This window comes from Emys orbicularis, chromosome 7 (genome assembly GCF_028017835.1).
Source record: "Emys orbicularis isolate rEmyOrb1 chromosome 7, rEmyOrb1.hap1, whole genome shotgun sequence".
In the NCBI taxonomy this organism is placed as follows: domain Eukaryota; kingdom Metazoa; phylum Chordata; order Testudines; family Emydidae; genus Emys; species Emys orbicularis.
Genome location: NC_088689.1, coordinates 1,772,358 through 1,788,422, shown reverse-complemented (window position 1 = coordinate 1,788,422; position 16,065 = coordinate 1,772,358). Strand labels below are relative to the sequence as shown.

Genomic DNA, 16,065 nt, shown 5'->3' with positions numbered 1-16,065 from the left:
GTAATAGCTGAACATTTTGTCTCTTCTTTCCTGAAACTGTATTGAATAGAGGGGATCATTGTATCCAATGCAGAGGAGCTTTTAACAGGACTGATATGATTCAGATTAACCCTTTGAACTTTGTGAGAATGTGTTAATAAAAGATGTCTGAAATGATTGCATGAAAAATAGGGTAGGCCTGCGTACCCCATATTGGGAAAGGTTATTTTGAAAAGCACTGCCTTTAAATACACCTGCTAAAAAGGATTCATGTTTAAAGCCTTTCGCTATTTTTATGTACAATTAATTTTGGGTACTGCAGACATCTTTCTAATATTCATTGTGAGAGACACATTTATGCAGGTTTTGGTAAGAAGGTTAAAACAAAACACATCCTGGAAACAGTGTCATGAACAAATACCATTAATGTCACCTACTGTAAATGGTCATGTCACTTCTTAAGTTAACCATGGCAGCAGAGAGCTGTTGTAATGAAGATTGTGGTAGTGCCAGTACATTGTAACTCAGCCAACAGAAGTTTGCTCTGGGCTAAATTTGGTATAAAAATCTCAATCACGGGAATGGATCTTCTTGCAAAATTATAGAGAAATGAGTTCAACTATTCAGGTCATTACAAGGTCCGTTTTCTTCCTAGTCCCTCTCCTGAAAGACTGTTACAGAGGGGTTTTGTCTTAGCTCTTTTAATTACAGAAATGTGTGCTGAAAAACAAAGTATTTATTGATAGGTAGTTCAGAAAATGGATGAATTGCTTTTGTTGTTGTTTTTATCTGCCAAGATATAGAAAAACTTCAAGTGAATTTATAAATGTTCATAACACTTTTACTGTGTGCATGCATGTTGTAATTCCATAATTATTTGCAGTTATGTGATTGATCCATACAAGTATGTATTATAGTTCACACTGCTACATGACAGATAATGAATGTGGCAAAAACCCTGTTGTAATGATGTATTTAACAGACTCTCTTGGAGCAGTCCCAGTGGTGCTATTTTGGTATATCTTTGTTTTGAAGGAGTGTAGGGGGAAATTAGATGATTCATAGCTATCCCCCTGTGGCTAATGAAGGGGAACACTCTGAAGGATCCCCCTCACCCTCATGTCGTGGTGACCCTCCTGGCAGAGGGGGGGATGGATGTGGCTTCCTTTGAAGCAGTCATGCTCCATGACTACACTTAAAACACGACAATGGTGCAGCTGCAGTGTTGTAGCACTTCAGTGTAGACACTACTTACACCGATGGGAGAGTTCTCCTGTCATTGCTGGGAATCCACTTCCCCGAGAGGTGGTAGCTAAGAATTCTTCCATCCACCTAGCACTGCCTACACTGGGGGATAGGTCAGTATAGCTTCATCTCTGTGGGGGCGAGGGTTGGCGGGATTTTCACACCCCTGAGAAACGCAGTTATGCCGATGTAAATTCCCAGTGTAGACCAGCCCTTAGTATATTTGCTTGAGAAGGGAATGCTGTTTCACTATGTTATTGTACTTCTATAAACACATTGTGTCTGGGTATTGCTACATTCAAAACTAGAAGCCTATTTACTTAAATTTGGATTATGCTACATTTCCAAACAGAGTGTATAGAACAATGTGCTGAAAGAGGAGGGGTTGGGAAATAAAACAAAATACATATATGTCACATGGGCAGTTTGAGACAACCCGAGAACTCCCCTGCATTTTAATATATTTCATCATGAACATAAGAATTGATGGTACTTATTCAAGCTAGACATACCATGGGCAAGTAGCTGTGTTAACTCTCCTCTTTGCCTTGCCCATAAGCCCCGTGTTTCAGAGTTGCCAGTAATCTCAGGCATCTGGGCTTGCCTCACAAAAAGTTATTTTTATTACAAATGGCCATAGTCTCCCATTGTTTCCAATGGGATTGAGGTCAGGCTTTCCTTAGCAAAGATGGCTTCCCCATTCTCTGTGGTCTGGAAACTGGTCAGGAAACTTTTTAATGTTAGAAAATGTGTATGTGAAGTGGGGGAACAGAGAGGGAGATTGAGGTGGGAGGGACAAGAGAATATGGAGGGAGGCATGGGAGTGGAAAGGAACAAGAATGTGGTTGTAGCAGGAAACTGTTCTGGGGCATGGAGTATGTGGAGGGAGGCAGAAGAGGGAGAGGTTGACAGCTTCCCCACTGGGACACTTCATCATGGAGTAGGAGAGAAAGGTAAAGTTGCATTCCTAGCAGTTGAACAGGGAGCTTGCATTTCTGGGTGTTCATTTGCGATTGAATTATCCCATGCAAATTCCCCATGGGCCCAGAAATCCAGAGTCAGACCAAAAAGCAAAGAATTTTTAACCCTTATTTTAAAGCCGATATGATTTTTTGGGAGTCTTATTCTTGATTTTGGAACCTTTTGTGTTTGGTGATGTTGCGGTATGCATCTAACTGTTAACATTATCTGGTGCTCTAGTCCTTTTCCTCTCCTAGTAAAGAGAAGTCAATTCTGCCAAACTCTGCCAGTCTATGTAGTGACTGCAATGAGGACTAAAAGGAAGCCATCATGTGTAACCAAATTGGGAAGTGACTCCAACTCTCCAGTGATGAAAAGCCAGTGTGTTAAGCCACTGTACCATCTAGTCCCCCAACATGTTTATTTTACCTAAGAGAAATCACAGTTTGCTCCTGTTTCTTTTCCTCCTCAAGTGATTCTTATGTCTCTGCAGACGGAGTGCTTGATCTGTCCACTAAGAAAAGTCCTTGTGCCGGCAGCACCTCTCTGAGCCATTCTCCAGCCAGCTCCAGTACTGCAGGGAATGGGTAAGGGAAAACAACTTACTACCATTTTTAAAAATAATTGATTTTATTTGATTTAGCATAAATTTATACCAGTTGCCTCCTGGTAACTGCTACCGATTAATTTTGGTTTTAACCTTTTGGAGTAACGAGTATTTTATTATGGGCCTTTTGCAAAAAATACCTTCTTCCCACCTGCCAAATAAAAGCTTGATTGTTAACCAGGACAGGTTTAAAAAAAAGATTTAATTTTAGAATTCAGTACTGCTGGTTCTTTTGGCCAATGTAATATATCTGACTAAAGATTTCCCCTCACCTTCTTGTTGGGTTCAGTGCTAGCAGTGTGAGTGTAGGTGAAAACTCACTCTCCCCTTAAGCTATGAAGACTGCATTTTTGCAGTATAATTTAGAGATTGGAGCTTTTAACACAAAAATCTGGAAAGTTTTTTGGGCGGGGGGGGGGGAAGTTTTTTGGATAGTGAATGAAACTGAACTTTATTAGACAAGACTTACTACATTTTTTTTTTTTTTGGTACTTTCTTCTAACACAAATTGTTGTCAGAGCACTAAAAATGTTTAGCAGTTCAGAAGACATAAATTGTGGGTTGTTAGTTATTGTTGATGCATCTTATGGAGGGGTAACTTGTAACTGCCTTATAGTATGAGAGAGACAATCTGGGTGAGGTAATAACTTTTATTGGACAAGCTTCTGTTGGTGAAAGAGGCTTGCTTTTGAGTTACACACAGCTTTTCTTCAGGTCTGAAAAAGGTACTCAGAGAGTGGCAGCTAAATACAAAATGGAACTGATTGTTTATCATAAGTAGTTAACACATATTCTAAGAGACCATTCAAGGTGAAGTGGCCTGTTAACACCTCTGCTGTCATAGGACAAAAAAAGTGGGGTTAGTGGGTTACAGTGTCTTTATTAAAACCATGATTTTTGGTGTCTAACGAAGTTATGAATTTAAGCTCCCAAGCTCGTCTTTTGAAGGTGTTGTTTAGGTTTCCTCTGAGGATGAGGACTGAGAGGTGAGTTATGGAGTGATAGTTTTGTGAAAAGTGTTCGCCCACAGGTGATAGGGTGTTTCTGTTTTTATAATTTTTCTGTGTGATTTCATTGGAGAGCATAGTAATTGTCTGGTTTCATGTACATAGTTGTTGTTGGGGGTATTGATCATAAAAGCAGTGGAGATATGTCTGCAAGTGTTTCATCTGTTGTTCTGGCAGGGTCTGGTGCTCCTTTGGAGTTGGTGTCTCCTGGTCTGTGAGGAGCTTGCTTCTGATTATGATCATTCCTTAGGCAAGGTAGAGGCATTGCTTGAAGGCCAGAAGAGGGGATTTGGGAAAGATTTCTCTCAGGGAGTGGTCCCCATGAAGTATGGGTTGCAATTGTTTAATGGGCCACTTCACCTTAAATGGTCTCTTTGAATGTGTTAACTACTTATGCTAAGTTTCAGAGTAGCAGCCGTGTTAGTCTGTATCCTCAAAAATAACAGGAGTACTTGTGGCACCTTAGAGACTAACAAATTTATTAGAGCATAAGCTTTCGTGGGCTACAACCCACTTCTTCGGATGCATACTTATGCTAAACAATCTGTTCTGCCTTGTATTTAGCTGTGACACTCTGAGTATCTTTCTCAGACCTGAAGAAGAGCTGTGCATAGCTCAAAAGCTTGTCTCTTTCCCCAACAGAAGTTTGTCAATAAAAGCTATTACCTCACCCACCTGGTCTCTCTAATATCCTGAGACCAAACAGGGCTACAACGCTGCTAGCATTAGCGCAGCTTAAATGAGGACACACAGAAAGTAAATTTAAACAGCACTCTTGCAGAAATTAGTTCCAGGTACCAGAGAATATTCTATCAGCAAATCTAGTTTTAAACTCCAGATTTCTCATGATTATGGCTGTCTATGTCTAGTGACCCTGTATGCTCAGATAGGAACAAGGCCACTTGCACTAGGTGGTAGGCTGGGAGTCAAAGGGATTCGGGGTGTTAACAATGGGATTTTGCCTCGAGAACTTGCCCTGAGCAGAGAACACTTACATAGTGGAATATAGAAATAAATATTTTAGCCAGTTTGCCTGAAGAATACTTAATTGTTGGATTTAGCTTTATGAAAGTTGCTGGATTTTTAATTACTAAAAAACCTAGTACTGGCAGCCATCGACGTGACTAACCTCCTTAACTGTGTCTTTCGATGAAGGTTGCATTTACAGTGTTTCCTCTTAAAGACTTATTACTAGGTATTAAAAAGGAATAATCTCAAGTACTTGCTTGTATAGTTCCCCATTTACCACGTTAGTAGTTTTAAACTTTTTTCTAACTCTAAAATAAATCTTTCCCAGCAACTCGTCTGTTTCAATTCAGAAAAGATTATTTCAATCTCTGTTCTCCTATTTTGAAGGCATCAGAAGCCAACATGGCTCTGACCGCCTGCTTCCTTGTTTGTGCGTCAAAGGGTAGCCAGAGTACAGCATGTGGAGACTATAGGCCCCAACATCCCATGCTGTGTCCTGATCAGAGCTGTTGGAATCAAGAAGAAGCATTGCATACTGACACCTATAGTTTCCTGCACATTTGTGTTGCAAATGAGGGTGACTGCAGTCTGCTCTGTTTAATGCAAATTAGCTCTGTTTCCTTAGCAAGCTGTCAATGCTTTCTTAACTTTGGGAAACTTGGGGCATCCTCAGGGGTGGTTTACTAGTTCATTGGTACAGAGCCAGTAGGAAGCACACGTTGTTTATCTGACGGTCCATCAGAAATAGTAGCGGTATCTTCTTCAGTTCTTTGAGAGTGATGGATTTTACTCAGAATCCACGTGGACTCTTGTTACCTGATTATAATTTTTAAGGCCTGTCAGATTCTGGAGAGAGATTAGCAGTATACCTTTTAAGCACCATGTGGGTTGCAAATGTCAGCTAAAAGGGAATAACATAAGAGATATTTAGAGTAAGGACAATCTAAAATGCAACGTTCCAAAAGTATTAGTGCAGTTTTTCTATAGAATTTCCTATCCTTGAATAAGCCGGGATGGCTTCACACCACGTTAATATTCCAGAGCTTCAAAATGTAATTGCTTCCTCCTGACATGCTTTTGCAGTCTCTTCTTTCAACTAATATCTGTCTTGAATATGGAAAGGTTTTAGGGTTTGTGTGTTTGTTTAGCTACTTTATTGTGGACCAATATAATTTGGTTTACAGTATTCTAAAAATTACCTTAAATAAGCATTCCTTGCTACAGGAATGCTCTTTGGAAAAAAAGCATTTAAAAACAAAAACAAATGTTTTGATTTGATACTCTAAATTAACATTTTTATATTTAAAAAACACTGATTTTTCCTATCACTAACCCCTGATCTGGACTAAAATTTGTAGAGCACGAACCTGAATAACTGTTCTGGAGGTAAGAAAAGACCATTTCTTCTAGCCTTGATGTATATCAAACAGAGAATCAGAAACATGTATTTATGCAGCTAGTTGTATTTAAAAGGAATCAGTGTGGTAAGTCTGGTGTAATGTAGTGTTTTTCTTTGTGATCTGCAATATCCCAGTTCTTACATTTAGTGTTTACTACAAGTTAAGCAAATTCCTTGGAGTTCTGCTAAGCGTTTTTACATTGAGCAGCTACTCTTGCTTGTATGTGGTGTAAGCAAACAACTTCCAAGGTTTCCTCCAATGTGTAGATACTGCAGGTGGCTGTGGTTTTTGTGTGTTGAATATGTTGCATTTGGTATCACTTTTGTATCACTCTTTTATTACTGTACTTGTTTAGTGGTAACGTCACAATAGTAACACAGTCGTGTATAGATCTATGAAGACTGACTATTACTTTGTAATTTATAATTAAGGTACTATTTTCAGACGCTTGCGCGCGAAGCCTTTTCTACTCCGAGAATTTGTGAACCCAACCAGAGACCAGGCAGCAGCTTTCATTTTTCTTTGCCCAAAAAGCTTCTCTTTTTTTGCGAACAAGTTTTAAAACTGACTGATGCTGAGACTTAAAAAAAAAAATAAAAAAAATAATAATAATAGAGACAAAAATAAATAACACAAAAAGTGATGTTACCCAAGCAAGGCCTTCTAATAAAGGAGTGGCCCCCTCACCCATCCCTCCCTACCTGTGCAAGTCCTGCTCACATCAGTTTCCTTCCATCCAATTAGGCGACCTGGGAGACCCAGCCAGCACCATCCAGAGGGACTTCGGAGTGGTGATGGGGTACCTCCAAGAAGCTTGCAAGATGGAACCAGGGAAGTTTATGGCCACTCCACATCTCTTAAAGTTCCACTGGCTCGATCACTACAGATTAGCGAAGAACTGCTGAGCAGAAACCAGTTTTCTACAGCTGCCAGCCATGGGCCATCTGGACTGCAGAATCATGGACAGCACTTAATATTATCCAGGGAGGCTTCTTGGGCAAAACCACACTATGAATTCAATTTCAGCCGCATGAAATTCAGGGGAAATGGTGCACTCAGCAACATCAGTGACCTTCCTTTTCTTACAGAAAACTCTGCCTTTCAAAAAATGGCACTTCATACTAAACAGGATGGGAAAAAGGATGTGAGCCATTCATCTCCTGTGGATTTAAAGATACCACAAGTTCGAGGCATGGACCTTTCATGGGAGTCCCGCACTGGTGACCAGTACAGCTATAGCTCTTTGGTAATGGGTTCACAAACGGAGAGCGCGCTTAGTAAAAAGTTAAGGGCTATCCTTCCAAAACAAAACAGGAGAAGTTTGCTGGATGCTGGACCAGATTCCTGGGGCTCAGATGCTGAGCAGTCTACCTCTGGACAGCCATATCCCACCTCTGATCAAGAGGGAGATCCTGGCTCCAAGCAACCTAGGAAGAAAAGAGGGAGATACAGACAGTACAACAGCGAGATACTGGAGGAAGCAATCTCTGTGGTTATGAGTGGGAAAATGAGTGTTTCCAAAGCTCAGAGTATTTATGGGATTCCCCACAGTACACTGGAGTACAAAGTTAAAGAGAGGCTGGGCACTTTGAAAAACCCTCCAAAGAAAAAAATGAAATTAATGAGGTCGGAGGGGCAGGATGTTTCAATAAAGATGGAATTAGATCCCCAGGGAGAGGCAGCACAAAGTGCGAATGAATCAAAAGATGAATAGGGATGTTGTAGAGTGCCAATTACTTTACAGACTGGGTGAGCACTACTGCATTGTTCAGCTACTACTGAGTGCACCTGACTCCCCTCTGTTTACTGTGACACTTGCTCCTTTGCAGTTTAGCATTAGACTCTTGTGGGCACAGGTGAAAGGTGTGCTCCGAATGTTGCATAGTTGTAAATTTTCTGGCCCAGTATGGCTCAGATCCTTTTTTTTTTTTTGCCTTTTGCATGTTTCTCTATTGTTCTATGGAGAATTGAGTTACCTCACAAAGAATGCAGACATGTGGAAGTAGACTCCTGGCCAGTGGAGCCTGTACTTTTTTTCTTTTCTTTTTTTTTCCCCTTCATATTTGCCTTTCAAAACCAAGTCCACTTTGTGAAACTGGTTCTCTCTAATGCCAGACATTTTTGAACGAGAATCAAACTATTTTTTATAATAATTTGAAAAGCTTCACAAATTCTTCAGAACTCTTTTTTCCCCCCTTCTTGGATCCAGTTGATTGAAGGATTAAACTAACACAAGCTCTTTAGGAATGGCAAATCTCTTGAACTTGGAGATGGGTAATCAATTGGGTCTAATTAGGCTTTTGCCATTTTCTTTCTAAATTAATTTACCATTAGCAGTCTGCTTAGTGCTCACCCAGAGGGGAGGGGTGGGGAAACTTACATACACTACCTTCAGAATACTTTGGTTAACCACTTTGTAACACTACCTTCGCTGTAATTTTGTTTGATATTTTATAAAGGTGAGATTTAGACTCACCTGTTTGAGGATGTAGCCTTATCTCACGGAAGACAAGCTCCTTTTAGTCGGGAGCAGTCAGGGTACACTAAATGATGTATTGGGATATGCCTCATTTTAACAAAACTATGGTTCTTTGTAACCTGTCACTTTTTACAGACTTGATTCTGAGTTTACTAAACTGCGGTTCCAACAACTAGGTTAAATGACTCTAAACTGGGGAGTGGGGGTACGCGTAACAAATTACTGTGATCTTGCGTAAAACACAACAGTGATCTCATAAACTTTACAACCTCTCTAGTCTGCCCAAATATCCACATTAATGAAGGATCTGTGTTAATGTTCAGGGAAGAAATAAAAACACACAGGTAGCCTGATCTGATTTAGGCTCCACATCATATCTAGCTGTAATACTGTCAGGGTTGAACACCCAATGAGTGTTTCCTTTTTAAATACTACAGTTGCCAGTAGCAGGAAATGTTCTCTCATATCCTGCATTTCTTTGATTTACTTTTACCTGGTGTTGATTTGATAGTGGTTTAGCACACACTAGTGTTAGCAGTTAAACCTCATATAAACACTCCATAAACCACAAGTCCAATCGTTTTTATTATGGTGATATTTTTATCGTTATATAGATTCAGGATACGTTTTGTACAATACTCTTGTCTTTGATCATTTCTGCTGGAGTGATCAGTCACCAGATAAAGCTCACTGGACTTATTACAATTTGACAAAATCAGAATTGCTGGTTCTTCAGGTGGAAACAATTTAGTCTTAATTTAAACTTGTGCAAAAGGTTTGTAGGACCACTATTTCCCCAGTTGCACAACCAAAAGAAGTGTTGGAATTTGTGTGTGAGAGAGCATTAAGCACTGTTGGTGATTGAAAGTGGATACTAAAAGTTCATGGGAAGATGGCCTCCGTAGCCCCAGGGCTACTGAATGAATTCTGGAGCAGTTAATTCAGTTAGCCTTCTTTTGTTTATATATATATTTTTTTCCAGCAACCTATTCTGTTCAAAGGTTAGGCACACCATTGCTGTCATTTTAAATATGCACTGCTCATTCTTGAGATGGACGGGGCTTTTGGCCCAGCTGTGCTTTGTTTTTGTTTTTTACTTAATGTCAACACTCAAAAGTCTGGTTCCTCATAGAGATCTAGCTGCCATCTCATCATTTAAAGCAGTTGTAAGCTCAGTAGCAGTATATAAACTCTGCAATATAGTCCAGTTTATCTGGAGATTGCAATAAAAGTGCACTGTTAAATGTGTGATTTCATCTGCTGTTGGAGGTTATAGTGGAAGGTTTGCTGCAAGCTAAAAATGTTACACTTGCATAGAGTTTTACTGTTCAGAGAGGTTTAACCTTTTGCGGTTGTCTTTATTTAAGTGGTGTATGAGTTGAGTTTTATTGCGTGGAGTGCTCATTTACTCACCTCAATATTTTGTGTGTGTCTGTTTAAGTGGATGACAATCGTGCAGCAGAAGAATGGTGTGCCTACCCTTGAATGCTGCAGTTTAAAAAGAGAACTTGTCTTGCATCAGTTCAGACTGTAGGCTAAGAATTGTAAATAGATAGTGAAAAGTGAAGTACTTATTATTTGCTTTGGTTAGAAAGTGAATTTTAAAAACAAACCAAACGCTTATCTTTCTCAGATTAAATGTCCTGAGACCTGAAGATTGTAATATTCATGTCTGCGAAGCTTTTAAACATTACACTTGAGATCTGTGATCATTTAATATTCAGGTAATCTTTCTTTTCTGAGAAGCTTTTGAACAACCATATTTCCTCCAAAGGTCTCTGTTTAAAAAGAAAAAAGGAAAAAAAAAGTGTAGATTATTTTTTAAGCACTAATTGCATTACATTGGTAACTGCAATATAAAATAGCCATTATTGTTTTGTGAAGCATGGTTGAGATTAGTTAGTGGTCCCTTTTAAAATTTCATGAGCCTCTCAAAAAAATAAAAACAATTAAAAAAAGCTGCTGAATATTCAAAAGATATATATTTTACCTTATTGTAGGTTTTGTAAATTTAGTCTGTAATATTCAGGTGCACCTTTTAATGTTAAATTTTGTTTCAAAGTCCCATCGAACGTATTTTCTCTGAGGTGATTGATCACATGACTGGTATCGCTCTAGTGCGGCAGTGATCCACTGATGTTCAATTTCTTTCTTTCACTCCATATTCTTTACAGGCGCTTTCAGTGTAGCTATCTTCGTAGTATTTGGGATCATTTTAAATATATAATTGGAATTAATGTTTGTCCATTAGCATGCTTAATTTTCTGCTGACTAGCAGTTTGCATGGCCAGAATTCCCAGTTGACCATATTTTGGTGTGGGAAGATGTGGTGGTTCACTGCTGTCTTTATAACAAAGGCTTTGTTTCTCATGTTATTTCTGATAAGTGGATGCTTATGTTATTTGGATCAGTTGGACAGGAGATAGGGCTTAGACCTTGTTCCTCCTGGTGCTTTTGTGGGAGCACAATGTTAACAGAACACAGACAAACTGCTACCCTGTGAAAATCAGGGAGTCTGTAGGAGGCGGCCTTTCAGGTATTTTCAGTCACTAGTTTTCTCTTGTTCCCAAGGGTAACCATCAGATATAGTCATTGGATTCAGCAGTATTGTTGTATAGCACACTGATGATGTAGTTTTCACTTAGCTGAAAGAGGCTGCTGATGACAGCAAGAAACTGTGAATCATATTTGTGGCAGTCTCTGAAAACTAGTTTTTCAGTCCAACTATCATGAAGGAGAATCCCTCTCTCTATTCCCATCCTAGAAAAGTAATGTTCTATTTTGTGTGTATAAAGTTTTAAGAATCAATTTTCATATTGTACTGAAGTTTAGATGTTGCTTGGTAAATCTTTGCTGCAGCATATAATGAAGATGTGGTAGGGGTCCTGGTGTGGAGTTAATTATCGTACAGTTCTGGTGAGCAAGCCCGACATGTATGAAATGTATCTGTTTTTTATTTGGACCTGTAAAATGTAAAAGTGCTTTTTTAGAACTCTAGTGACCTATTACAAATTATTACCTCACTTTCAGCCAGTTGGATCCTCATTCCACAATGTAGTAGGCATTCTTATTGTGGCTGTTACACTTGACTCCAGCTATAAAGAATGGAACATTCCAATTATATATTGTAGGGGCATGTAGTATTTGGGCTTATTTTATTTCTGGTGTAGAGAGAAGGTCCTCAGAGCCCCATGCAGTCCATTAAAAGCTCAAGTCACAGCTTCCTTTAGAATCACTCATTGCTACTTCTGTATTAGTCAGATGAAGTTCCTAAATAGCAACACAAAAAATGTGCTCTTACTTCTCACTGGCCCCAGGACCCAAACTTTGACTGGCCCATGCTGCCTGCCACTAGACCTGAAATCCAGCCCTAATATTTCCCATTTCAGAACAGAAATGATTCTTAATAAATGTATATGATTGGTGCCTCTTACGTGGTAACAAATTCAGCTGCTCAGTCTTGATGTAACTATTATGTACCCTTTTGTTTGTGGTTCTTTCCTGAGTCACATGCCTGAGGACACTCCTGTCACACAAGAGGCAGCTGCACATATACATTTCGATTGTTCAGGAGCAGACAAAGAATGATTTTTGCCAGTGGTCCTGGAACAATTTTTATGGTAGGGGTGCTGAACATGGAAACCATGTATTTGGGCTCTTATTACTACTGCAAGCCAGGGGGTGTGGCAGCACCCCGAAACCCCTAGTTCCAGTGCTTATGGTTTGTGCTGTGTTTCATGGCAGATCTGCATTTAAAAGAGTCTGTAAACATTTCCTTCAGGGAAGCGCTAAAGAGTAGGTTGGCTTCCTAAAGAAATTGATTAGGGTTTTGTGAAGATAACTGGCAAAATGATCCCCCAGTCCTGGGGTTTACTAAACTCTGTACAAGCCGTAATAACTTATTTGTTCATATCAAATTGTTTTTCAAACTGTACTGAAAAGGATAGTTATACTGGTGTCAGGTGGAAGGGCAAATTCCCAAGTCTTTCTGTTCAGTTTCTTTAGGATTAAGTCTCTCTTCTTGGCTGTCCTCGAGTTTTAGGAGTGGTAGATGAATGTGGCCTGTGAGTGAAGGGAATGCTGTGCAATTCCCTTGTCTTACCCAAAATGCAGTGTTACCAGAACTATTAACATGGAGAGGTCTTTTTTTTTTTTTTTAAATAAAGACAGATGCTTAACGCTTTGGTTTAAAGATGATGTACACTAGCTGCAAGTCCAAACTGTATGAAGGAGAATTTATTACACTGTACAGAAAGCTTTATTCGTCACAAAATTATTTTTGTTTTAAATTCTCTGCCAAAACATAGTGGTAACATTGGTATGTTGCCTACATTTTCATGAGGGTCAGGAATATCTTGAGGTTTTCCTTAATAGAAATTTCAGCAGTGAGATTTATGCTAGTTTAAGTAAACCCACCTTTTTTTCCCCCCAAATAAGATTATATTGACTAATGCTAGTATACAAATTATATCTATCAAATTCTCTTTCTGTGACTAGTTTTGGTACTGGTAAGGTTTCCACTGCTTTTGAATTGTACTGAAAACTCGAAATTAGATCCTGCAGAAGCTTAAACGTATGCACTGTTAGTTAGTTGCAAGTTCATTTGGAACTATCATATATTGTAATCACTATATTTACTCTTTAAGTATGTAATATATAATTGAATTTTTCATCATATCTTGATGATCGCTAAACAGAAATATTGTAGACACAAAAAATGATCCACGGGTACACTACACATATACCAAAAAACCCCACAAGCAGTTACATGCATATATTCCAACATCTGTCTTTCACAGATTCGGGGTTTGACTTAGGCAAAATCTGTGTACCAGTATTACAGCCGTCTTGGATTTCATGTCCTACAAAATTATACCCTTACTCAGGTAATGTCCTGAAAACATTCATTTTAAAATAGCCTTATAGTATCCTCATGAAAATTTCCTAGCCCAGTTGCAAAATCTATTTCCCCACCCTTTTTACAATGATTAAGGATTTTTTAAAATTCTCTCCAGAAAATTTCATTCGCTTTCTAAAAATATATTTTACTTGTCCCTATTGAATGGGTGAGTAGAATTTAGCAAGATTCTTAAGATAATATATTTGCAGATATGTCTGTCTGGGTGAATATGATGGTGGCTGGGGTTAGGATACAGACAGATCCATCAGAAGAGAATTTTCTGTGGTCAATAGCCAAATGAAATCAGATCTAGATATTTTCTCCACCCTAAAATAATGAAGACACCACTAGAGTTACTAATACAGTTTATCAAATACTTGGTGCTACATCTCAAATGTTTTTGCAGGTGATATTTTTATGCTTGGTGGAAGCAAGTACAGTAAACGTTACTGTCATTATAAAAGCACTTGTCTGACCTATTGTACAATACCGGAAAAGGGATCCTTCAGCACTTTTTTGTGTTCTAATACTAAAGTCTTAATTTATCTGGTCTTCAGAGTCTTAGATACTGTAAATGTTACAATCTAGGATTATTATTAACCACTTGTCATGTCAGATCACAAGTTCTCTTGAGATATATTAATCTGTCTTTAAAGAATAATACTACAATATTTTATAATGTTCAGGCAACTTCTAAATGTATATGCTTGATATTTTAACAAATCATTTCCACAGACCATTTCAGGGCTTGAGATTTGGAATCTGGGGTAACTGGGAGGGAGGAGGGAAATTTCCCAAAATGAAAAATCATTTTAAACCATTGTGTAGTGTTCAGTTTGAAAAATATATCACTAGAAAAATGGGTAGGGATTCTCTCTCCCTTACACCTTCAGGGAATGAGCAGTGTTTAGAAACTTTTGGCTGAAATTTAAGCCTTTTTACCATGTAAATTTTTAATATAAACTCACTGACATGCTTTTTACGTCTGAGGACTGAAAATGGATCTTAATGTTTAAATTGTGGAATGGTCTATTTCTTAAATGAAGGGGGAACATTTTAAAAAAAACTAACTAGATTAGAATACCAGCATTCGTGTGCTTAAGGAATTTTAGTATGTAATAGCAAAGTATTTGATTAAAAACCTAATCTTGAATTGCTAGTCTGTAATTAGGTGCATTCTAATTTAGCAGGTGACTATTCTTTACTTATTGATATGTGATGGGCTTTTTGCAAATAGAAAACCTTTATCTGAGTCCCATGTGTTGCTTGTACTGATGGGATGTATGCTTACAGCAGCTTACTGCTGCTTTAAAAAATGTATAAAATATGTTTGGAGTGTTTGCTCATAACTCTTTCTAACCTCCACTTGTTAAATTGTCAGACATTGGTATTTTATCAGTCCGCAATGTAAGTTAAACTAATGTTCTTAGGAATCCAGCTTGTACACACTGTTTAAAAACCCTCAGGGACAGTTTACACACTATCCTCACTCAATTCAGGTACTTGTACTCTATTCTTAAACCTAGCAGTGACTTGTATTTTGTTTTGCTTTTCTTTTGACGTGCTGATAGCACATCTTTGATGAATGTCAACTTAAAACTCAGTTCAGGTATCCAGGTATAACTCAGCCAAACGGATTTAAAGCTGCATATTACTCTCCAGCACACAGTGCCTCAGACACTTATAGTGGCATTCTGTATATTCAGTTACTACTGAGCAGATCGCATGGGGGTTCCTGTTAACTATGTATTGTAAGAAATTTCTCTCTCTATATTATATAATATGTATTATATTCTATACATATATATTATATATGTAATCTTAAACGTATATATTTTAAAATGCCACTACTAGCCAGTGCAGCTAAAGTAAAATACATTCCCAGCTGCTTCTGTAAACTGTACAGAAGCATTTCCTTAATGTGGCTCTTGCTTCTCTTTCACCATAACTACTTCTAAATTCAAGCACCGGTCCTTGGGTGTCTGACCTCTACATTCTAGTTATGCAATGTCTTTAGAGAATTCTGTGCACTGGCCACTGTGATGGAAACCAACGGGCCAGAAGTGCTTTGAGTTTATTAGTAATTGTTCTGCCAAAGTCGGTGTTGTATGACAAGCATGTAAACCTGTCAGATAATCAGCAGAGGTACAAGTCTATAATAGTCTGTATAATCACTACCACATAATTGGAAAGACTAAGCCCCTGACAGGTGTCTCTTTTCTAATGCTGAGCACTAATTCAGAATGTGTTGGCACTTAACAGCTGTAGTGATGGGCCTGTCTGCTGTATCTGCACGGGGGGTGAAATTTTAAGAAAAAAATCTGCTTCTCTGTACCTGTAGTAATGTGTCTGCAGGTGCAAGTCAGCAACACCTCTGCTTTATTATTTGATACTTTACATCTGAAAAGAGTTCTCTTTCTATTTATGTGACCCATAGTCTTTGACGAGTATGGAAAATGGCATTTCTCTCTGACCTCTAGAAGTTCAAGTGTCATGGGGAAAAAAACAGGAACCCCCCC

At 38.5% G+C, this 16,065-nt stretch overlaps 1 protein-coding gene across 3 annotated transcripts in view; it reads left to right on the top strand.

The window, feature by feature from the left end:
• The window catches only part of LOC135881091 (ligand-dependent corepressor), a 77,316-nt gene that overhangs the window by 21,950 nt on the left and 39,301 nt on the right, over positions 1-16,065 (top strand). For 2 of the 3 annotated variants that reach the window (XM_065407599.1, XM_065407598.1), the window contains exon 6: positions 2,678-2,771. In XM_065407599.1, coding sequence (XP_065263671.1) covers positions 2,678-2,771 — 94 coding nt within the window. Of the gene's footprint in view, positions 1-2,677; positions 2,772-6,911; positions 7,882-16,065 lie in introns of those variants that run through there. The other variant, XM_065407597.1, reaches the window with a different exon arrangement.